Source organism: Semicossyphus pulcher, unplaced genomic scaffold, assembly GCF_022749685.1.
Source record: "Semicossyphus pulcher isolate SPU_LCO1_2020_fin unplaced genomic scaffold, fSemPul1.0.p SCAF_20, whole genome shotgun sequence".
NCBI classification, from domain to species: domain Eukaryota; kingdom Metazoa; phylum Chordata; class Actinopteri; order Labriformes; family Labridae; genus Semicossyphus; species Semicossyphus pulcher.
In genome coordinates this window covers 883,307-908,265 of record NW_027211694.1, presented here as the reverse complement: position 1 = coordinate 908,265, position 24,959 = coordinate 883,307, and the positions used below count along the sequence as shown (strand labels likewise).

The window sequence follows — 24,959 nt, the reverse complement described above, 5'->3', positions numbered from 1 at the left end:
ATATTTTCTCCCCCTTTCTCCCCCTCTCCGTCATAAATACCCTCACATATGGCCGTAACAGACACTTTATTAATTCAGCCTCTCCTTGGCAGAGAGGCGGTGAAGCTGAGAGCACCAGCCCAGGACCAGAGGGGGTCTGAGGGGGTCCAACTGGCCTGTGGGGAGCCTCGGAGCCAGGGGTCGGCACCCCGCGCTCGCTGCAGAGAAAACAACCGTTTAACACGTTGGATTAGCCGGATTAAAGACATGTGTCGAGCTAAACGAGACGCTTCTGTTCGCTTTCCTGCTGCGACGCCAAAGAGCCAATCAGGAGGTACGAGACGCTAAAAGTCAGAGTCAGGACGTCAGGAGGAAAGACCAAAGGAGAGCAAAGTTTAGAAGAGGCCACGCCCCTAATGCTGCGTCACTTTAAGCCTTAATATAATGTAAACAGGTGAGCTGTATAAAGACTCTCCCCGTACAGTTGTCATGAAGAGAGAAATGAGCTATAGAGACCCAAACTGTTTTTTGTACCAGGCTGTAAACATGTTTATTTCTGCTGTAAAGTTTAACATGGGGCTCTATGGGGACTGACTCACTGCTGGAGGCAGCCTCAAGTGGACACCAGAGGAACTGCAGCCTGATCTTTTAACTGTGTAGGCTTGTGTGTTACCAACAACACCTCTAACATATCACCGTACGCAGATGATACTCTGCTATCTGTTCACCTCCGACATGATCAAACACCTTTTGTAAACGTGCGATGAGAAGACATAAGAGTGAGATGAGAACTCAGAAATAGAGATCATACTTTAAGGAAAGTCCATCTTCCATGTTTATATGTAGTTTTTAGATGTCATGACACTTTCCTACCCGAGATCATATCACTTAAATCCCCCTAAACGACACAAACTGAGACAACACTGCACCAAAAGTTAGAGCCACAAGCAGCCAAATATTACCTCAAATAAAACATTTAACTCATACAGTAACAAACTACGACACCCTCGAGTCCGTCATATGTGACTTAAATATGTCCATAAAGGAAACATCTCACTGAACGGATCACTGATCGTCCTCTGCATTTAAACTCGGGTGTTTACGGCCTGATTGGACTTTTCCTTCACAAAGATCAATACCCACTTTTGAACTATTGATCCAAACACTGAATCAAACCCAGTCGATGGCTCACAGAGCATTTAATGATCGAGTTCATGATCTCCAACAGCTTTGAATGTTACATCGAATTCCCTGAAAGAATAATACTCGGATTAGTTTGAACCTAAAACTAACAATAAAGTTATTTTCTGAATGTATCTGAATGTTCTGATCCGACATGTTTTTAAAATGACAACATAGTTCCATAAAGGACATGATGATGATGACAAACAGTCCAAACAAACAAAGAAAACAGCAAATCTACAATCTAAACTTCCACTAAAGCTGTTGATTTAATTCTCAGTCTATTAGTCTTAAAACATCATAGAACCAGGAGAAAGAAACACCCTAACTAACTCTGTAAAGCCAGAGCTGATGGTGTAACTACAACATGTAAAGGAGAAACTAACAGTTATTTTCTTTAACCCCGTCAGGCCTTACACCTGCTGCTTACAGCCGGCTACAACAACCATCACCAAGTTTCATTGACTCCAACAGCTTCAAACAACGACCTGAAACTAACAATCAATCCAATTATTTTCTGAATGTTTTGGTCCGGCAGGTTTTTAAATGTCAAAGTAGTTCCATAAAAGACACGATGATGTCACCAAACGGCCCAAAGCCTCAAACATCCGTTTACTAAGAAACAAAGAAAAACAGGTTCTTAATCTGTTCCTCTTAAAATGTGACACATCACATCTGAAACACTCAGAAGCCCAACAGGACGTCACCAAGCAGCCGCAAACCTACAATCATCACACAAAGCAAAAACTAACCACTGCTTTCTTTATCAAATGATCGTTTGATTCTTTTCTCAATGAATCCATCAGGCTGATCGATCCTCCTCTGAAGTCCAGACTGCTGTCGTCAAACTGTCCAAAGACTTACATACACAAGATGACGAGAAGATCCACGCGCATCAAGATACAACTAAAGAACATTTAAGTGAAAAGTTAAATGATATACATTTACCATCACAGCTTCTAAACAGACTCTTTTCCTGTCAGTGAACGCATCACTGCAGCTTCAGGCTTGTTTGGTGTTAATGACAAACTCTCAGACCGTCAGGAAACATCTGTCCTTTCATTTAGTCTGAAATCACTCTCTGATATATGCACATGTATAATTAAGTTATTTACATGCTGGCTTCAAACAAAGAAACAAAGTGAACTCACGGCTCGCACAGAATCACACCACACGATGAACACAGCCGACTCGGGTGTAAGGTTTCAGGAGTTTGTCAAACTCGACCAGAGGCCTCCTCAACTGTGATCAACTGGGGAGACGAGGAGGGGGACAGCTGCCCCCCCGAGAGGCAGGGGGACACAGAGAGAGAGGATAGGAGGAGGAGGGAGGAGGAGGAGGATGGGGGTGTTTGGTGCTGAGCAGGGGGAGGAGGGGCTGAGATGGAGGCCAGCAGATGGACTCCTGCAAACAATAGAAGCAGACAGATGCAGCCACAAAGAGCAGCGACCACGCACTCACACACACACACACACTCACACACTCACACTCACACTCACACTCACACACACACTCACACACACACTCACACACACACTCACACACACACTCACACACACACACACACACACACACACACACACACACACACTCACACACACACACACACACACACACGCTCTAACGCACAAGAACCCAGAGACCAGCTCGCATACGTGAACACTGAGGCTGCAGTTCACCTGACGGCCAGCAGGGGCTGAAACAGGAAGTGAAAAACGTCACAACCTTCTGAATCTGAAGATTCAAAGTTTGTCTCATTATTTGTAGAAACATTCTTAAGTTGTATTTTTCATTCAGTGCTCAGACATTATTTTACTGTCTTAAACACAGAGGCAGCTCAAAGCTCCTCACAGACGTGTAAAAACAGAAACGTAATGTGGCGTCTGTACAGAAAGATTTGTGCTTTTTTATCAGCAGTTCATTAGATAAATGTAATATAATATATTTATCAATTTCTGTCCAATTAAAAGTGGAAAACAACCAAATAAACTAGTTAAAAAAGAAATAAACTCCTTTCTAGAATCTGTTGGACTTTGAAACAAGAATCACAAATATGACTCGCAGGTTTGTGTTGCTCTGACAGATAAAGAAAGTGAAATAAAGACTAACTTCTAACAACAACGACCTGATGAGATATCTGCTCGTACTCGTGGTCGTTTCCTTGAATCATCAGTAACATGAGCGGAACATCTGAACATCTGCTGTGAGCACAAACACGCCGCTCCTTCAGATTGAGACATCTGAGAACTTCCTGCAGGCGCCCTGCAGGCTGCGACGCTCTGAGGGGACAAAGGGAGGGTCTCACCTCCCAACCCTCCCCCCGTCTCTCTGCTGAGGGGGGACGCAGCCCGGAGCACAGAGGAAGCATCCCGACACACTGAGGCATGAGGGGGAGGAGCCTGTGCAGAACGACACAGGGACGCATGACGCTCCGTCAGCTCCCCAACAAAACCAGGTCAGGTGGTTACATCACAGGTGAGATCACACAGAAGCACCTGAGCTTCAGCGGCACTCAGGTGTCGGCTGACGGTTTTTGATTTTATAAATAGTTTCAGCTCTGATGTTACTGAAGGTTACAAATGATATCTGCTGTTTGGAGAGAATATTCAATGAAATCATTTTCTTAGGATGAAGATAAAAACTGTTTTTAATCTGTGATCTGGAGACAGACGTAACGAAGAGAAAACAACTCTTACACTGAGACCTTGTGAGATGTTCCTGTGTTTGCTCATGAACAATCATTTAACTGGAGAAGAAGTTTTAAAACACGTCATGGACGCACTCGTCTTCTACAAACACCAAACCTGGACCTGTACAGGCTCTGACTCCACGTTTCCTTTGTTTCCTGTTAACTCCACCACGTCTCACTGAAACCTCTGCTCGCTGAAGCCCGACTGAGCGCGCTCCGTGCCGAGGACAGACACTCGAGCTGCTGCCAGAAGGTAAAAAAGCGAGCGCTGGATGTAAATGAAGCGTTTTGTCCAAACAGAGAGGCTGCGGTTCACCACATGTTGGAGGCAGACCGAGCATATGGTGAGTAATTAAAGAGAGTGTCAGAGAGGAGACGAGACCTGGACACCAACCTGCAGCCCGCCGAGCGATCAACACACCTGCTGTCTCCTACTGTACCTGAGGAGGTCTTTATGTTTCAGCTATTGTCGTTTTTGTAGCTTAAAGACAACCACAAAAAGACGTTACATCGCTCTCTTCAAAGAAACCAGACTCCATTCACAAAAACAGTCATTTTACCTCTCAGAACACAGGAGCTGCGGCTCTACTGCTGCCTTCATTGTTCACACTGTTTGTGTATTATGTGGGCCTCACAAATATCATGTTGGAGCTTAAATCAGTGTTTTTCTGAATGGAGTCTGGTGTGTGTGCAGAGAGCGATGTAACGTCTGTGTGTGGTTCAAACAATCATCTTCCTCTGTAACAAAAAGGTCTATCTCTGTAGGGATCCTTTCTGTCATGTTGTCACACACTTAGAAGAACAATCTGAGCCTGTCAGTGGAAACAACAAGAACTTTGAGTGGACGACCTTTGACCCATCAAGGATTATGTTGCAGCCATTACAGCCTGTTTCACTGCTGCAGGATGAACACATCTACTGGAGACATTCACACACTTTCTCTACCTTTAAGTCATTTAGACGCAGGTTTGAAAATAAGCTGAATGTCCCTTTAAATGCTCTCCTGTCTGAGTCTCTTATCATTATAGAGGAGGAGTGGCGCTTCATCTCTCTCTGCAGCCCTCTCCTCTCTCTCCTCTCTCTCCTCTCCTCTCTCTCCTCTCTCTCCTCTCTCTCCTCTCCTCTCTCTCCTCTCTCTCCTCTCTCTCCTCTCTCTCCTCTCCTCTCTCTCCTCTCTCTCCTCTCCTCTCTCTCCTCTCCTCCTTCTTCTTCGTGCCTCCTCGAGTGTGACGACTTTCAATATCAGTGTGTTTGGTTTGAGGCCAGCGGGCAAATATTGACAGAGTGGATCTGAATGAAAGACGCTCCGTTTCTGCAGCGCTGCGTCTGAGATGAGTTTTCCTGCACGGCTCCGAGGAGGAAACTGGGACTGCAGAGCGGGGGGCTCCACCAGGCTGCGGGGGCCTCCATCAGCACCTACCATCCTCTGTCATCTATATCCTCCGTCTACAGCCGCCCCACTGATCTGCTCAGCTGCTTCTGAGGCATCGAATCCTGCAGCACGAACCTGTTCAGTCTGATCCAAGAACACACACTGACCCTGACTCCTGCATAAACCAGTCCCCTCTCCAACTCAATGATTCGCTCCATCCAGCCAATTACACCACCCATTAACAGCCGAGCGTTCTCCATCAAAGCCACCCCTCCGCTCTTCTTCTGCACCATTATTGCTCGTCCGCAATCACTTCAAATTAGATCTACAAGTCAATACGAGGAGTCAATATTTAATTTGCTCGCAGCAGGTGGTGATTCAGTCAGAGGCATGCTGGAGCAGCTTCATACAGACGGTGTCCTCCATATGAACAGGCAGAGGGGACAGTTAGCGCGTTAGCGTGTTAGCGTGGAGACAGGCTGATGAAAAGGTCGTTAAACACCTTTAATGAATCTGTCATTCTCAGCTGTTTCCCTGAAGTCTGCAGCTTCTCCCTGAAGGTCAAAAGCATCGAGTTCAACGAGTTTAAAGTCTGTTTTCTTTTTGTTTTTATTTTGAACATGCAAACTCTTATTTTAGACTCACTACAGCACCAACTGTGGATTCATCCGCTGCTGAAAATAGTCCCCAAAAACGCACAATGTCCTCCTGTTAGTTTGATGACATTTGCTAAGATTTGCTCCACGTGTAGATAATGATTGTTATTTTTTATTCAGTATGCACTTTTGCAGCCTGTAGCAAACTACATTTCCCATGAGCCCACAGAAGGTCACATGATACAGACCGGATCAGATAAGGCAGCAGAGATCAGAGTCTAAAAGCAGGAAGGAAACATAATAAAAAGCAGACGCTCGGCTCTGATGGTGGATCACAGACGACAGGTTCTGTGTTTACTGATCTGCAGACTGGTTCACAGATTCATCGATTAATCATCCGGAGCTTTTCAGATACCATGGTCATGTGTTTGAATGTCTGGTTTTAGATGGAGACATACTTTATTGATCCAAAGGGGAATTCAGTCCAAAAAGCAAAAGATTTAATTTAATATGATTTAAAGAAACAGAAAAGCAGGAAATCTTTCATTTGTGAGGCTGAAAATTAATTTAATTTAATAGATTAATTTGGAATATTATCAGTCACCTGACCTTTTCATTGGAGGACATATCTTTGCAGCTGTGACGGAGAATGAAACAGGAACACTGTCTCATGTGCTCAGACTGCGGCTCTACGTCCAGTCTCCCTCTGTCAAATAACAAACTCTCCTTTAGGAACAATCAGTCTCTCAATGATCATTCCTGTGATATTCCCTATGTGATGATGAGCCTGGCTGTCCTGGTGCATGCTGGGACATGTTGTTCAGGGCTAAAGGAGGCTGAGAGGAGCAGGCCGTGTTTTTAGGAGATGCTGTGTGTTAACAGCGAAGCTCTCCGGAGGACGGCCACGCAGCTTCAGTGTGTGTCACATTGTGATGCTCAGGATTGATCTGCTGCTCGGCTCGGCTTAATGACACCTCAGGGAGGAAACACAGGAAGCTGCTGCTCCGCCGCCTCTTCATTAACAGGCCCGAGGACGAACTTTAGACTCGCTGGAGCTTCAGACACAAACACGCAGGAGCTTTGTTTATCTGCTGTCTTATACGGACGAGATGTCCTCCAGGGGTTTTACTGTTTGTGTTCTGCAGGAAACACTTTTAAGGAATCAAACGGCAGAGTCTGAAGAGGCAGTTTTAATTAGCTCCTGTGTTAGCTGCAGCAGGAAGAACAGCACACAGATCCTCGACAACATGGCCGACAGCAGGTGTGGAAGTGAGGGGAGGAAGGAGGCTCAACATATTCAGACTCTCTGTGTGAGCAGGAGCGCCACGACCTGAAGCTCAGAGAGAGAGCGGCCACCATGATGGTTTTTAATGGTCTCTGTTCACCAGGGGTCAGCTCCTAAAGGTCACACAGGCTCTGCAGAGGAACACACCTGTAACACCCCTCCTGTAAACACTGCTTGTTGTGTACGTGTCAGTGACAGGTCTCTACAGCCAGGTGAGCTGTGCTGCATCAGGACCAGCAGGCTCACACATGACTCTCTCTCCTCACTCTCTCTCTCTCCTTGCTCTCTCTCTCTCCTTGCTCTCTCTCTCTCCCTCTCTCTCTCTCTCTCTCTCTCTCCCCCTCTCTCTCTCTCCCCCTCTCTCTCTCTCTCCCTCTCTCTCCCTCTCTCTCTCTCTCTCTCTCTCTCTCTCTCTCTCTCTCCTCGCTCTGCCTCAGCCGAGGAGGAGGAATGCAAATTTACACATTTACAAGGTAAAGCTGTAAAACAAACTGAGCCTGGATTACACACGCCGATGCTCTGCAACAATTATCCTCCATCACAGAGGAAACTTCTTTTTAATGAGCTTCTCCTCCTGCAGAGGCGTGAGCGAGGAGAGAGGAGGATACCTCCTCCGTCCTGCAGGAGGACGAGCGGCCACACAGAGGCCAGGTCGACTCGCTGCCTAATGAAGCTCTGACATTAAAGTGACGGCTGATGGATCTCCATCTTTCTGCTCCCTGCTCCTCTCTGCGTCTCCTCTCTGTGTCTCCTACCTGTGTCTCCTCTCTGTCTCCTCTTTACATCTCCTCCCTGTGTCTCCTCCCTGTGTCTCCTCCCTGTGTCTCCTCTCTGTAACTGCTCTCTGACTCCTCTCTGCATCTCCTCTCTGTCTCCTCTGTTTGTCTCCTCTCTCTGTCTCCTCCCTGTGTCTCCTCTCTGCGTCTCCTCTCCTGCACTCACAAACGCTCACTGTCACTTAGAGAGGACAGAGATGAACTGTGGAGCCACAGAGGAGACTGCACCGCTTAGTTTTACTAAATCCAACAAGAGGAGGAAGAGGAGGAGGAGGAGGAGGAGGAGGAGGAGGAGGAGGAGGAGGAGGAGGAGGAGGAGGAGAAGCAGGTGCAAACTGCGACTGAGACGACTTAATTTTTGTTCTTAGTGCAAAGAAGACGATTTATTTCTGGATCAAAATATTTAATTCTTTTAATTCAGAGTTTTAGCTTTAGACTGAGGAGAATAATAACTGGTGTCAAAGTAACTTTATACTTTTGATGAAGCACGTCAGACGTCAGGTACGTGTTCTGTACTCGTGTGTTTCCAGCGTATACTTCTACTCTGAGCAGCGCTGCACTTCACATAAGTTCACATAAACAAAAGTATGTAAATCTTATAAATCTATATTCTGTATTTATCCTCCAACAGCATCAAAATACGCATCAAACCAGTGATTTAAACCATCTGCAGTCCGTCTCCGTCTGTTTCTCCGGAAAACTTCTCAGAAAACTTCATCTCAGAAATATTTTGAGGCTCAAAGAAACTCAATAAAATATTTCACAAACAAACAACAAAATTAAGTCAAAAATCTGAAAGCAACGATTTGTTGTCCTCTGGATGCTTCAGCTGCAGGCGAGTTACAGCAGCTCGTCCTCCATCACCTGTACCGCTTAACCTGTTCAGGGCTATCCCAGCTGTCATTGGGCGAGAGGCGGGGTTACACCTGGACAGGTCAGCTGTCAATCACAGGGCTGACACACAGAGACAGGCCTCTCACACTCACACCTACAGTCAGAGTCATCGTGAACCTAACGAGCACGTGTTTGGACTGTGGGAGGAAGAGAACCCGGAGGGAACCCACGCCTGCACGGGGAGAACATGCAGAGTCCACACAGAGAGGCCAACTACGTCTGAACCGGGACTTGAACCAGGAACCTTCTAGCTGTGAGGCGACAGCGCTGACCACCTCAGCTAGTCATCAGTAAACAAAACAAAAGTCTCCTTACCTGTCCATTCTGAAGTTCGAGGCCTTTGCACAACGTCTGGTTCTGCAGGAGACAGAAAAAGAAACAGAGTCAATTTAAATGAAACGTTTCACATCGTAAGCACGAGGACGGACTGCCACAGAGACGACCTGCAGAACAGGCCAATAAAACATCTGATGAATCAGCACATTTCATCACATTGATGCCAAAATATTAACAGTCCACTATCACCATAGCAACAGGCTTCATAACTGTGATGCCCTGAAACACAAACATATTTAGACGTCACTTCAGTTTGTTTGCATGTTAAACGTTCACTGATCCTTTTTTCTAAACATTTGAATGGATGCAAACCGACTCTCACTCTCTGCACATGGAGCGTGCAGAGTCACTAACTAACCCTAACTAACTCAGTAACCTGCAGACTGTTTCATTCGTCCTCTGACGTCTGTCTTGGTTCTTATCAGGAAACTTTTTCCCTCTCTCTGTCTCATCGACTTCCTGCTGCAGTGACTCCTCGTCCTGCTGCTTTAACAAACACTAACAAACAGCAGCGAGTCCTCGGGAGGCTCAGACGCGGCCGTCACAGCCTGCAGGATCAGTAATCTGATGGATACATGTGGATCTGTGAGGAGCTGTGAGGGGAGCAGAGAGGGACACCGAGGCCCGGCCGAGGAGAGAGAGAGGACGGTCACACAGATGAAAACAGGAGGATTCACTCAGTGTGCAGCGCCTTCACACACAGGGGGAATTTAGACTCAGAGCTCTGATGGTTTAAATCAGCTGCAGTCTGAAGCGGAGCTACGTCACACAGAGATTACTGCAACACAAAACACAACCCTCTTTCACTACATCCACTCATTCCCTGCTCCTGCTCCCAGCAGGTGAACTCCACGACCTCCAGCACCACTGCATCAGCTACAGAGTCACATTAGTGAGGACGACTTTTATTCTAAGTTTAAAGGAAAACAAAAAGAGCAGGAAGAATGTGGTCGCTCAGTAAAGACGCAGCTGATCAGAATAAATAAACTCCATATTTAAAAAGTGCGCCGCCTGGTTAGAAAGCACTTCCTCTAAAGAGCTCACACCCTGAGTCTGAGTTGATGCACTCTCTGGATTAACAGCAGCTCCGCTCTCTGTTTGACTCGTCCTTCATTCCTTTACTTTAAATATTTGGTTTCCAGGGCACACGATAAAGATCAGCGCTCTCAGACTGAATCTGCTGCTCGCTGCATCTCAATGACTGTTTTCTCTCACCACATAATCCTCCCCCTTCCCCTGAATGCAACAAAATGAAAACAAATGGCGTTCCCCCCCGTATTTACAGCCGAGCATCTGTTCAGAATGCACACAAACACAGCCGGCTTTGGCTTTCTTGTTAGCATTTGGACGGGGAGGCGTTCTGGGGAGAGCATTAGCGCTGTTTGGCTAACTCTGACGGGCTTCATCTCTCAAAGCTGCAACCGTGGAGCCTCGTGGGAAACAACGGCCACCTGCCCAGCTGCCTCCAGCTCCTTCCTCCCAAAACTCCTCCGCTCGGTGCAGTCCGGCTCCAACTCTAACAAAACATCTGGAAGACGTGTCTGTGGTGGTTTCAGGGCTCACGTCTGAAGGTCACAGCCAAAGGTCACAGAACACTTAAATAAAATCCAACACGACTGAAAACAGAACGGATAAAATTTTGGCTTCATTTTGTTGCCAGAACAAATAGTAAATCTTTGGGACTCATCCTCTGGAGACCGTTCTTGTTTTATGCCACATTTTCTGCTCAGGTCTTTTTGGCCTGATGGTTGTGCGAGACAAACGCTCATGGGTCACCAGAGTCCTGCATAATGACCCTCTGGGGACTATGAATATGTAAAGCAGAGCTCATGGAAATCCAGCAATTACTTTCATAAACATCTGGTCACAAACAAAACTATCGATCGAGTAGAAGAGTTGAAATGATGGAGTGAGAGGGGAGGTCAAGGGGTCCTGGAGAGCATGAATTACCCCAGAGGAGAATCTGGAGCCGCATTAAAGAAGTTTAACTTCTGTCAGCGTGCGCTGCTAAAGTCACGTCCTTTAAATGTTGCACAGGTAAACACCTGGCCCCCAAAGGGGCGCAGGGATGCAGGTAAAGAGATCCAACAGGATCAAGATCCATCCTCTTGGGAGCGTAAATGTTCACAGCGGATCTTTAAGGATCTCCAGCAGTTGGTCCTGAAATGTCTGATCTAATGTAAACCCAACATTTGGCCAGGTCACCAACATCTACACTGTCGCCTCTGAGGAGCAACAACATTCACTGCAGCTTTCGTAACATGAAGAAGTTATTGAAGGAAACAGTTTGCACGATGCTTTTCATAGACTCCTCTAGAAACTGTAAATATCTACAAACCAGCCGGTCGTTGTTGTCTCATCTGAAGTGTTCAAAGATCCTCTGTGACGTCTTTCTGCTCCAAAGTGTTTGTTTTTGTCCAGAACTGAAAGCGTTCTTGTCTAGTCTACAGTTTCATGTTTACCAGCACCGAGACAGGCGAGCTGACATTTGGACACTGGCTGTCGGTTGTAGAAATCACCGGAGACTGGAGGTAGCTGTCTGAGGAGCAGGAGGAGGTGCGAGGAGGTCTGGAGGAAGAGGAGGCCCGGTCCCCGGTGTGACAGCAGCCGACAGCAGCGTGAGGCTGAAGCATGCTCTGACATGCCGGTGTTCAATTAGAGGTGTGGCTCACATATTCACAGCTCCAGCAGGAGAAACAGCCACTTAGTTACAGTGGAAATGACTGTTGGAGCATCATTTAGGGCGCCTGTGGATACTGTGTCTACATGTTAATTAAACGAAGCTCCTGGAAGCTCAATTTAGCAGCTGCTCTGCCAGTTTTTACAGAAAGAAGCTTTTTGCTTAGTTTTAACGGAGCGGCAGTCGGCCTTAAATTTATGAACCACTTCCTAATCAGACATCTTTATAGAGAGTACATAAGTCTCATTTAATAATTACTGTTTAACATCATTTTGTTACACTACGGATTAATTTAAAGAAAATAACGTCTAAAGATGTGGGGTTCTTTTCAGAGGGAATGCACCAACAGAAGTGATGTATTCTTTACTCATGTAAAACGTATTGTACATGTGTGGTGTTCCCCAGGGCTCAATCCTCGGGCCTCTTTTATTTAATAGTTTCAATCTTCGCTCGGACCAAATGACACCAAACAACAAGATAAAGCAGCATATCTATGCTGCAGACACTCTAATGTACCTCTCTCTGTCACCAAGTAAATACAGAACGACAGATTCTCTTGGAAAATGTACAAAACAAATCGTCAGAATCTTTTTAAGCTAAACGCAGACAACCAAGCTAGAAAGTAAGAAACCATCATACAGCTAAAGCTGAACTGTTCGTCAGATCAGAAACAAAGTCTGCACAGAAACATCTTAAAAATACCAACAGAAGATTTATCTCTGATTAATGCACCGCCTGGAAGTGTGCAAAATGTGGACAGTTGCTGCAGCTTGAATAAAAAGTATTACGATAGCATGAATCTTTCCTGCACGTGTCTGAACAAACAAACAAGCTACTTCCTGTGCTTCTGTTGCTTCTAAGAAAGAGACAAATGAAACCCTAAGTTCCTGTCTAAACAGGTTCTGAGTTATTAAACCAAAAAATCCTTTTCTGAATCCTGATTACATTTAAATCTCAGGGGCAGTTTGTCAAGGGAAGCAGAGGATACAGACGGGTGGATTGGCTTCCAGTTGCATCAAACACTGAGCTTTGGAGGCTGATATTGAGTGAGAGAGCTGCTATCTGTTCTCTGACAGGTCACTGTGGAGAAAATGATTGAGTCTGTGGAGCTGCAGACGCTGTGTGGCCTCTCAGTTTGCCTCTGGGAGCTGCAGACGACACAGCTTCATTCATTCTGCTCTGAAGCTGCAGGCAGGACGAGAGTGTGTGTGTGTGTGTGTGTGTGTGTGTGCACGTCATCGTCTCACTCCATCTCCATCCTATCACACGACAAATTGCCTTTTCATTAGATGCAGGTAAATGAAATTGTCTTTTGTCTCTGCTGCGGCGCATGAGGAGGAAGTCGTCGGTGTACGGACACAGAATCCATTACAGCGCTGACGGGAGGAAACACACGTCACAGTGAGGACGGAGACCTGCTGACCAGGAGACGAACACCTACTGCTGCTACTCGAGTCACCTGTCACTGAAGTCAAAGTGTTTTAAATCACCTTTTTAACCAAAGCTGGCCGCGACCTCATGATGTGTATTTCAGTGTTCCTAGAATATCTGACACTTTTTAAAGAACTGTATGTATGCAGTCATTTAAGGTCTCTACGTGTCCACAACGACACACCCGAACCCTGGTGGACGTCTCACATTCAGTCCCAGAGCTGTTCATTTTTCAAAATAAAAGCCTGCCCCTTTTTGCCCAGGATATTACAGACGGAGCTGGTCCGAAGAGAGAGAGACCCGGCACATTAAAGGTCCACACAGCGGGCCTCTGATGTGGAGCTCAGAGAGGAGGGGGAGGAGTCACACAGAGGTCAGGGACACCCAGATGTGATGTACATTCAATGAGCTGATGACAGACAGAAGACAACGACAAAACAAACTGCTCATTGTGTTTGTTCTGGTTCTGAGCGGCCCGTCTGTAGCAGCAGAGCTGCAGGAGTTAGCATGTATGTGAATAGCATGTTCTACAGACTGAATTGTCTGATCCGAGGCCTGCAGTCCGTCTGCATCCCTCTGAGTGTGTGTCTTTCTTTCTATGTGAGCAGCAGCCTTGTTATATTTGGCATGTTGCTAAGGAAACTGGCCTTCATTTAAGAACTATTGTTGCCTCTTGTGAAGGCTGAACAAACCGTGCAGAGGTTTTCTTTCATGTCTGAGCCTCCCTCTGACACGGAGCTGCAGTCAGGTACAGTCCGGTTTCACGCTAAAGAGCCCCAACACAAAAAAACTCTGTGGCAGGCGAGTCATTATTTTTCATTAAGCAAAGCCGCGCAGTAATCACTCTCCCTCTGCAGGCACGGATTCAGCTGACCGATGAATAATGCGAGCTGAACACACACACACACACACACACACACACACACACACACACACACACACACTGTTAGCTTGGAGCTGTAGAGACGATATGGACGAACAGAAAGAACTCAGCGCCCGCAGGCAGCAGCGCCACTTCAGCGCGCTCCAAATAATTGGGTTAATTTGGCCGTTTAGTGTGATGACGCCGCAGGACGGGAACCAAAAAGTCCACAACAGTCGGGACAGAAATAAAGAATGAAATGTGGGCAGCAGCAGCAGCTCGGACTCTCTGCAGCTCCACACTGTCTCTGCCTTTATCTCCTTCTCTGGGGCTCTTCTGTCCAAACCCCATTTATTTTTAATTGCTTTTGTCCGCATCTTTGTTTACGTCTCTGCGGCCTCCGATAAGCACGGCCATAATGGGAAATTAATTTGAATACATTTACAGAGGTAGCTGAAATGTCAGACTGTAAAATAAAACTCGTTGCACAGTACAGTCATTCGTCTTCCTCTATTCTTCTTCTCCTGCAGCCGCACTGATCCTCACACTGCCTTTGTCATTAACTTCCTGTTGCAGCGTTTAGGTTTCCACACGCGTGCTAACAGAGCAGCTGCTTCCCTGACAGGCTACATGTAAACACAGTGTATGTCAGAGGGCAGAGGAGACGCAGCACTGCCGGCTGGTCGCACACACGTCTCAGGCTGCAACACGACGAGCGCTTATCAGGAAGTAAGGACAGCTGCAGTGACCTCTGCAGCAGAGAGGAGCCCACTTAATTGGAGTTCAACCTCTGGACTCTGGACTGAAATCCTGCAGACTAGGACTCGTGCTCCATATTCTGTGAGGGGTTCACTGTTAAAGCTGCTGAAAACAGGCCAAGTGCCAGGATTAGAGATGCTGCAGAACTAAGACTGGAGGTTGAGACCGAACAAGGAAAAACAAAGACGCACACAAGCATGCCAAAGCATGCATACAAAGGAGTGTCCACACACACTTCCTGCCACACAGTGTACACAGATAACTCATATTCATCTCTTACAAAAGAAACTCTCAACAACCAACAGAAACTGCATTTCTGCTAAATCCTGCTTTTTTTAGCTGAGGTTTGGTGCCTCAGAATGCTCCTAATACTACAGCACCCATAAGCCTCATCTGCCTGTTGCCATGGAGACAACAAGCATTCCACAAGCAGGTCCTTGTCTCCTTCCACCTTTCCTTCAGTCCTCCCTTCCTCTTGTTTTGATGCATTCATGTACTGTAAAGAAAATCAGAGGACTGACTTCTCTCTGCAGAACTACCTTGTAGATTCTGCAGATTTAAGCTTCTACAAACACATCGATGTAAATTGAGGCTTTTATCGCCCCCTCCGCACGTTTCCCCCCCGTCTTCACTCCAACACTACATCCCATGATGCCTTTCACCCATCACTCACGGCGACCTTGTCGGAGAAAAACAAATTAAAGTCCCATTTATTACTCAGCGCTCTTTGTTAGCGCCTGACTGGCAGCACAAGGACGGACCCTCCACGGCTAAATTTAACCCCAAAACAACAGCAGCAGCTCCAAACCAAACTCCATTCAGATTAGTCAGGTGTTTATCTAGCTGCTTCTGATGAACTGTTTGTGCGTTTGTGTTCGTCTCTCCAGGAACAGACGTCACTCACACACAAACAGAAGAATAAATCACAACACGTCTTTAGTGCTCTTAACACGACCGCCCTTCGTCTCAAGGTTAAAGTAAGAAAAACCTCCTGTTCACAGTCGTCACCTGAACTTCTGCTGCTGGAGATTAAAGGTGATCACATTTTACAGTTTACGTCACGTCAGGTAAACAAGAAACAAAGTCACGTCTGGGTCTGTCAGATTTTCAGATTATTTCAGGGACATTTTGAGAAGTTCAGGGACACCTGTGTGGTGCTTTACATCCTCCCTGTATATGAGATATTATGGATCATTTACAAACTCACACTGTAAACAGTTTCCAAAGCTTTTAACTGCTTTGCTAATGTTATTCAGAGCTGCTGTGGGTTAATGGTGACCTGTGGATCACACTGACTCTCCTTCAGGATGTAAATGGATGTGAAAATGCAAATAAAGATCTCACTCACAGACGCTGTGAAAAGCAACAACTTTAACTCTGATTCTCGTTGCAAATGCATCAAACATGATTTTTTAAGCCTTCAATTTAGATAATCCACATGTTCCAGTACTTTAAAGAAGATAACTTTGACATATTCAAACCTGCTTCACCTGTTTTTGTATATTGTGATGCAAACAAACAGCTAGTGCGTCCACTGAAGTTCTTGTTGTTTCCACTGACAGGCTCAGATTGTTCTTCTAAGTGTGTGACAACATGACAGAAAGGATCCCTACAGAGATAGACCTTTTTGTTACAGAGGAAGATGATTGTTTTAACCACACACAGACGTTACATTGCTCTCTGCAGACACACCAGACTCCATTCAGAAAAACACTGATTTAAGCTCACAGAACACAGGAGGAGTTATTAGTCTACTGCTGCCTCGATCAGTCGATTAGTTTGTGTTGTTGTGCGACCTCGGTGTTAAATGGTTAGCTCAGATACAACACAATATTTGTGTAGCACAAAATAACAAACAGCCTTCCCAAAAGCAGCAGCAGTAGACCAACAACTCCCTTGTTCACCGAGCTTAAATTCATGGTTTTGTCAATGGAGTCTGGTGGCTTTGCAGAGAACAGTGTAACGTCTGTTTCTGGTTAAAGAATAAGCAAATGGATATAAATATTGATCTGAAAGCAAAATAACACTGAATAAATTATTTAAATGCTGCATTCAAGGACATTTCGAGGCGTTGAGTTCGCCCTGGTTTAGCTGTAAAAAGGATCTTTCGGTGTGAGGAAGTGTTTTAAGAGGTTTAAAGATGTAAATGTGTGTAAAAATCCATAAACACTCTTTAAACCTGAGAGGACACAGAGCTGTACACATTATGCACACGCTGCATGTAGGTTAATTTAAGCACTTTTTGGGGACTTGATTTAAGATGATTAACATATTCTACACTTAATCTAATCAAAGAGTGAAGCGCGTGTTTAAAGTCTGATCTCAATATGTAAATGGATCAAAGTGAAACTCCTACAGGGAACACTGACGCTGCATTCAAGGACGCTTTAAGGCCTTGAATTTGGATTTTCAAACACTTTCTGGCTGCTTTTGTTAAATTATCATAAAGTCAAAGATTTGCGCGGCTCTATAGTTACCAGGCAACTTGGCTGCAGCTTTTAGAAGAGAGACGTGATTAAGCAAACATATTCTCTCCTCCGACGGCCCGATGAGACACATTTCCATTCAGGCCTCTCTCTGCTCCTGCTTTTAATTCCTCACATGTAGCTCTTTATCCAGCCACAGCGTGTCATTGCCTTTGCACAAATTGTGGCTGCCGCTCTCTCCTCCGTCCTGAAGACCGGAGAGATAAAAACCTGAGTGTTTGTCGACGGCGCCCTGCAGGCAACCAAATGTGTCAAAAAAAAAGGTCTTGGCAGAGAGAAGGTGACGCATCCTCGGCTTTAAATCTGAGCTAAACCAGGAAATCCCTTCTCCGTTTGGATCACAATCATCAGCCACTGACACGGCAATAAACTGTCATGTAGCTCTACGTGCTGCATGTTTGCATCTGTGTGCTGCTTCTGCACAGCGAGGCCCGGCTCCAACCGCAGCGGTTTATTTACAGACACATTTAAAGCATGGCAGGGCTAATAATAGCGAGGAGTCTGAGAGGAGACTGCATACGAACCATGCCATCTTCTGGCTGCAGCAGAGAGAAAAGAGGCCGAACAGGCAGAGGAGAACAACAAATCACTGTCGAGGCTGGAAACAGAGATCCTGCTGCTCGCTAACGATAAGAAAGCACAGACACAGAGTGGAGATGTGTCTCTGACTGCAGGTGCTGCTTCCACAAGCATCTTATTTAACATCGCGGCCTCAGGAACAACGACGGTGTGGCTCAGACTGCAGAAGGAAGCACAGGAAACGAACAGACATTCAGACACTTAAACTTTACTGCTGCAGCTCCGGAGCCTCTTCAGGCTGGAACAAGAGGAAACAAACACACAGGTGGCTCATGGGATGCGACTGTCATTTATCAGCTGCGTTGTTCCCGTTGGTCAGAGGACAGAAATATGAATAAACGATCCGAGCGGGGTTTGAACCTCAGAGGTCTTCAGGTAACAAACTGTCACAGCCTGTCTCTGACGTCTGCTCACATCTGAACTCTTTATTATTCAGACAGACTCAGAAAAGGCGGCAGGTGTTTTTAATTAGAATATCTGAGGACAAACGACCACGTGGACGTGTCAGCCTGGGCGAGAGGAGACGCAAAGGTCTCAGCAGGTGTGTTCAGCTAAGCGTGTCTCCTGGAAGAGACCAACAATCCAGATTCATGTTCTGAGTGCACAAGGTCACGACTTAGGTCCACTCCTCAGTCGAGGTCACACCTTCGCTAAGACCCAGCTCAAAGTGTTGCACTACAACATCAAGACAAGATGAATGAAAGAGTTCTGAGTTGTTTGGAAGAGATCCATCCATCAGCTACACGGCTTACCCTGCTCAGGGTCGGGGGGGTGGAGCCTATCCCAGCTGTCTTTGGACGAGAGGCGGGGTTACACCTCAGGTCACCAGCCAATCACAGGGCTGACACACAGAGACAGACCACCTTTCACACCTACAGTGCGAGTCACCAGTGAACCTAACGAGCATGTCTCTGACCCACTACGCCTGAACCGGGTATCAAACCAGGAACCTTCTCGCTGTGAGGCGTTGCGTGTAACTGTGTCTTTTATAACCAGATGACAGGACACAGACACAGCCAGCGTCCTGCAGGCGCTCGGTCGGTTTAAACTTGAGTTGTTGTTTAGGCGAGACCTCCTCCCGTTGTCGTGGAGACGACTCATATCACACTTTAACAGGTAGATACTATAATAATATGTAACGTGTGACTGTTATCTTGTCTGAGCATCGTGTTTAGTGCTCTTCATGATGACCTTCTTCATGTGTCAGCCTGTGAGGGTTAAATGTCAGATGTATGCTGAGCACAGGTCATCACATCACGCCCGTCACATGGTGTCACATGGTGTCACATGGTGTCACATGGTGTCTGTACTCGCTCTCATCCAGCAGGAAAATATACATTTGTGTTCTTCTGTAAGACTTATAAAGCAATGTGCACAATGTGAGTTCAAAGCGTCTCTAAAAACAGAGCGAGCAGAAGGCGGCCATTTTGTTTCAGGCCTGTGAAGTTGCTCCGACCGTCCCAGCTCGGTGTTTTCGTCTCTCTCCACCTGTCCTGCGGCTCCGAGTCTGTCGCCCGCCTGCAGCCTGCTCGGCCCTCTCCCCTGACGAACGTCGTCTCCTCGGTCGGATCACCAGGTTCCCTCTGAACGCCGGCTGCCTCCCAACCTTTCCGTGTGAAGCTGTGACTCACAGGTCAGAGCGCCCCGGCACAGAACGGGAGGAATATGGCTGATATTTTTAGGTGAGTGACTCACACAGACACATCTCTCTCTCTCTCTCTCTCTCTCGTCTCTGCGCTCTCACTTCTCGACTTAATGTCTTAACAGAGCGCTCGAGCAATAACGAGCTAACAGCGGGAGGATGAAAGGAGCCGCTCACCGCTGGATGCTGTTTTCATTATCTGAAACGTACCCGGGCCTTCTGTCCTCAGCGCGCCGCTGGAAATAGCTGCATCGGAACGAGGAGTGAAATCAGAATTAAACAGTCTCTGTCCTCCATCTCTGAGTCTGCACACACACACACACACACACACACACACACACACACACACACACACACGCACACACGCACACACACTCACACACTCACACACTCTCACACACACACACACTCACACACTCACACACTCTCACACACACACACTCTCACACACACACACGCACACACACTCACACACACACACACACACACACTTCAGCTACAGGCCTGCTTCTTTTACACGTTAGAAACAAGCTGCATCGCAGGCTTCAGGTTCACTCTGTCCTCCTCTACTCCCCATGTGATTACGTAACACACACACAGGCCTGCACACATGCACACAAAGGTGTGTAGTTTACAGGTTGTACTTTCAACACAAAACAACAAAGTGCTCAAGAGGAGGATTCAGGTCACTTTCACACCTCGAAAATCTGATCTCAGGCGAGAAAGAATCCTCCGTCTCATCTCTTTAACTCACGTCTGCTTCACGTTCACACTGATTTAAAAAGACAGACAGGTGACTCACTGATCTGACTGTACAGGTGAGATTATAACGACTGAAGACGAGCCGCGTTCACTTCTCTGGTGTCGGAAAGAGCTCATGAAGAACTAACGCTTCCATAAATACTGACAGAGAAACACAGAGCGACGATTCATCCGTTCATTAACAGAAATGTAACGGACACCTGTCGTAGCTCCAGCTGCTGAAATGTTTCCTGCTGTGTGACTGAGAGACAAACTTCAGAGACCCTCCGAGCACCGAGCGGGAACAACACCCTGATCATAGTGCTGAATTAACAGCGAGCGTGTGATTTACAGGTCCATGAACGCATCTGCTGTGGCTGAACCGTCCTCACTTCAAAGCTCGGAGACGGCGAGTCAGAGGGAGGGGTCTGAGAGAGGGCTCAGAGGCTCCCCAGAGGATACGCCACGACCAGAGGAGAGACAACACACTCCACTTCAAAGCAGAGGAGGAGACGCAGAGGAGGACACTCAGAGGAGGAGACGCTTTAACTAAACCTTTAACTTGTGAAATTCCAAACACACCCTGAACACATCAGCACACGCTCACACAGAGGAGGCTGCTGGGAAGTAAAGTGGAACATGTGTAGCAACACATCTGCAAAACTAGCAGCCAGACTTCTACACGTGTGACGTTCATGGTCCCCAGAGGACGGCTTCTAAAGGTCTCAGTGACCTCGATACACGTGGAGGCCGCAGCAGCACACCATCGTCACCGCTCACACTCAGCAGCCTCTAACGTGATCCAACATGGCCGTTAAAGTATTTATTTCAGTGAGTTTCTGTGATCAAAGAGCTCAACTTAAAGCCCAGGTACCTGAGTGTTGACAGCGTACACACACACACACACACACACACACACACACACACACACACACACACACACACACACACACACACACACACACACACACACACACACACACACACACACACACACACACACACACACACACACACACACACACACAGTGCTTGCTGGTGGAGGTTCAGTCGGAGGTTAAATTTAGCAGCAGAAACAGGAGGGGGAGTTTCTTCACTCGGCCGGTCTCCAGCGTTTGTGTCACTGCCGCTCTGATTAAGGGGATTTTAAAGATTATATTCCACACAAACTAGCAGCATTATCAGCATTAAAGCAGCGCCGCCTGGAGCGCTGCTGCAGATCTGTGGATGAGATCAGATGTGAGAGGGAGGCAGGATTAGCTGCACAGAGGCGTCGACCTGACAGCTCATCACAGATTAACACGGGAAAGATCCACAACAGCAAAATATCTCGACGACTAACAAATATGTGGAGTTCAGACGCGCACCAAGAACAGGACGAGGCCGAGGCTCCGCATCACTTCCTGTTTCACCTGCCAGCTGCACTCTCCTCTGTGAGCACATGGAAACTCTTAAAGTGTGTATATTGTGAAGCGGTGAAATGCCAACATCCTGAAAGGTCTCGTTAGCATTTTATGACTTCCTTCTAATTAAAGCTCGATGATCACGCAGTCGTTTAACAGTCATGAAACACCTCGGGGCAAATGTTCACCTGAAACGAGACGGAAATATGAGCAGGAGAAGAAGAAACAAGAGGACTGAAAACCGGAAATATCGTATCGATAAGTCGAACGTGATCTATGAGACTTTAAGAGAGTATGTCTGACATTTATCATTTATATTTAACTCTTTAAACTTCTTCATCAAACATAAACAAAGTCCACTGACGTGCAGAGGGAGGAGTTTCTATTCTAACTCAAGGAGGAGGAAGATAAGATGAGCCTGAGGAGGAAAAGGAGGACAACGAGGAGGAGGAGGAGGAGGAGGAAGAGGAAGAGGACACGGAGAAGAAGGAGGATGAGGAGACACTCAGACACATGATGCTATAAACAACAACAGCGAGCTGATAGACACAGCTGAGAGAGTGTCAGAGGGGCGTGAGGTCAAAGGTCACACACAGGACGGTGGTTTAAAGAGTTCACTGCTGTAATTCAGATCCTCATCTACTTTTCTGTGCGTTTAAACATGTACACTGTTATATAATCCACTGGTGCTGCTGTAATGAAACGAACGCTCTGCAGAAAATCAGAGACAGACCTGCATCGCAGAAACACCCTGAACCGTCTGAACCGAAGGAGACGCCAACGTGTCTGTTTGAATACATGTCTGAATGTGTGAAGAGGGTGTTAAAACGCTCCGCAGGGACATGAGGGAAATGTTTGTCTTAAAGGACGACGGCACAGACAATATATTAAAACAAGGTTTTATTGTTAAGGCTCTGAAAACACCGAGAACTCTGATCCTCACACAAATCTGTAACGACAGACGTGTCGATGTCTGACGATCACACGGGACGGTGAGCAGTGAAGGGGAAACGTTCAGGATCCATCGTTCACGATCTGATGATGGACCTGAAACTTATTTTATCACTGGAACACAGAGAGGACCGTTCTCCTCCTTCCTGCACAGCACGAAGTCTGGATCAGTGTTGTCTCCACCTGATAAAAAGGCCTCAGCCTGAGATCTACTTTAGCTACAACACACCTGATCAATTTTTCAAAGGGTCTTTGAAGGCACCGTGTTGAATCCAGAGTCCTACTTCCTTTTATGGCGAGGCCTCTTCCCCCTTTAAAGGAAGCCACTAGGAGACTCAATAATGCATAAAACGCAAGGCATTGTGGGACGCCGGCCTAGAAGGAGTATGCTAATGAGCTCACACAGGCTCCTCCCACACAAACAGACACAAACAGGATCTTTCTGCACAGCTCAGAGCGACTTTGGTGTTTCGAAGCAGCTCGAGCAGCAGAAGTTGGTCTGCAGGAGGAACAAGCCGGCGTGGACAGCAGGAGTCGGTGCGAGCGCCGAGAGTCGCCGTGGTTTCCATAACAAAGACTAATCACACTCACTGTTTGCTGCTCTTTGTTAGTCCTTTTCCATAATTGACCTCTTTCTGCTGCTGTCTGTTGAGCTGGCTGAGTGAGTCTATTGTTTGTTCCCAAAAAAGCCCAGGCACTTCCTCACCCACACACACGCACACACACACACGCACACACATGCACACACACACACACACACACAGAGGCAGCAGAAAGCTAATCAGCGGCGGTGAATGAGGCCGGACAGCAGGCTGAGAAGGAACCAGCTGCTGTGAAGACAAAAACATTCCTCTCTTCCAGAGACAAAGAGCCGAGCGCAGCGTGCACAGGAACACATCCCCGGTCACTGTGTTTATACGAGTGTTTCAGCGTGTTCACAGGGAGGCAGGCGAGCTTCAGTCCTGTGATTTTAAAGAAGCAGATTATTACAGCTTGATTAGATAACCTCATGTTTGAACCACTTCTGATACCTGATATCTGTATTTATGTCCCAAAGTTTCTGCTCATGTTAAAGACACATAAAGTCCACACTGTGCACTCACAGGAACTTAAAGCGCTACGATCTGTAAACGTCTCCTCCTGTGAGCTCTGTGCTTCTGCTCTCAGGGTAAAAACACCAGCAGCAAACTGAAATCCAACTCATGAATAACTGAAGCTCAGTGTGTGTTTTTCTCTAACATGTTTTCTGATGTTTGTATGATTCATAAGAAGCTGAGTTTAGCTCAATTAAACCAAGTCTAAAGGTGCGTTCAGATAAACAGATGTTATTAGCAGACAGCGATCACTTACAAAGTCACTGCAAAGACACAATAAAAGCCAAAAGATGTGACGTCACACGTGTTGAATCGTGTGTATCGTGTCCTGATGCTGCAACCAAACAGAAAGACGTTTTAAAGTTGTCTCATCCTGCAGACAAACCTGACGAAGGCATGAACGGTTACGTTTCACAGATGAAGTTAATCCAGGCAGAGTAACCGGAGGAAGCAGGGGACTCAATCGAGCCCCGTGCAACAACATTTGATCCAATGTGGAAGAACGGATCTTTGCAGGTAACGCTAACAAACACAATCTATAAATAGAACTCTTGTTATTTAGTTCTTCACTTTGCGTTTGGACTTCAGAGCCCGTCCTGCGTCGATAAATATCTTACAATCTGCTAAAAAAAGATCTTCTGTTCTTACATGGGAGACTTTAAGGACATGTAGCGTCTGTCTGCAACGCGGCTCGAGTGAAAACTATGAGAGGATCACACACGTATATTTCTGGCAGACGTCGGAGCCTGAAGTCGATCAAACGGGATTAAGATCGTTGCTTTGATCATCTTTAAGGAGAGACAGAAGTTCAGGGTTCAGAGGTCAAACACCTGGAATATTCACACAGGTGTGAGTGTTCCTGTGTTTGTGTTTGCGTGTCCTCAGCCCGACCGGAGCAACATGATCAGTGACTCTCTGAACAGACCAGCTATGATTAATGTGCAGCAGCAGTCATTTAACATTATTGATGGGCACACCTCCGCCCTCTGTGTGATTACACGTTTAACAGGATCGTCTCAGCCAATCAGAGGGCAGCAGGAGGAGCCGAGAGCAGGAGACGACACGACTTTATTACAGCAGCACACGTCTTCTTCTTCTACTCCTACATGTTTGTTTGCTCTAACAGTTCCTCCCTCTCGGCTCCAACAGATCGTTTTCAGTTTAAAGGTCTGAAAGGGAGAATTCTGATCGACTCGTCGTCCTGACAGGAAGTGATGCAGCG

The 24,959-nt window shown here is 46.6% G+C and overlaps 1 protein-coding gene across 1 annotated transcript in view; it reads right to left on the bottom strand.

Moving 5' to 3' along the window:
- The window catches only part of phf21b (PHD finger protein 21B), a 71,293-nt gene that overhangs the window by 29,301 nt on the left and 17,033 nt on the right, over positions 1-24,959 (bottom strand). The window contains exon 2 of the mRNA XM_069671428.1: positions 9,089-9,130. Coding sequence (XP_069527529.1) covers positions 9,089-9,130 — 42 coding nt within the window. The remainder of the gene's footprint in view (positions 1-9,088; positions 9,131-24,959) is intronic.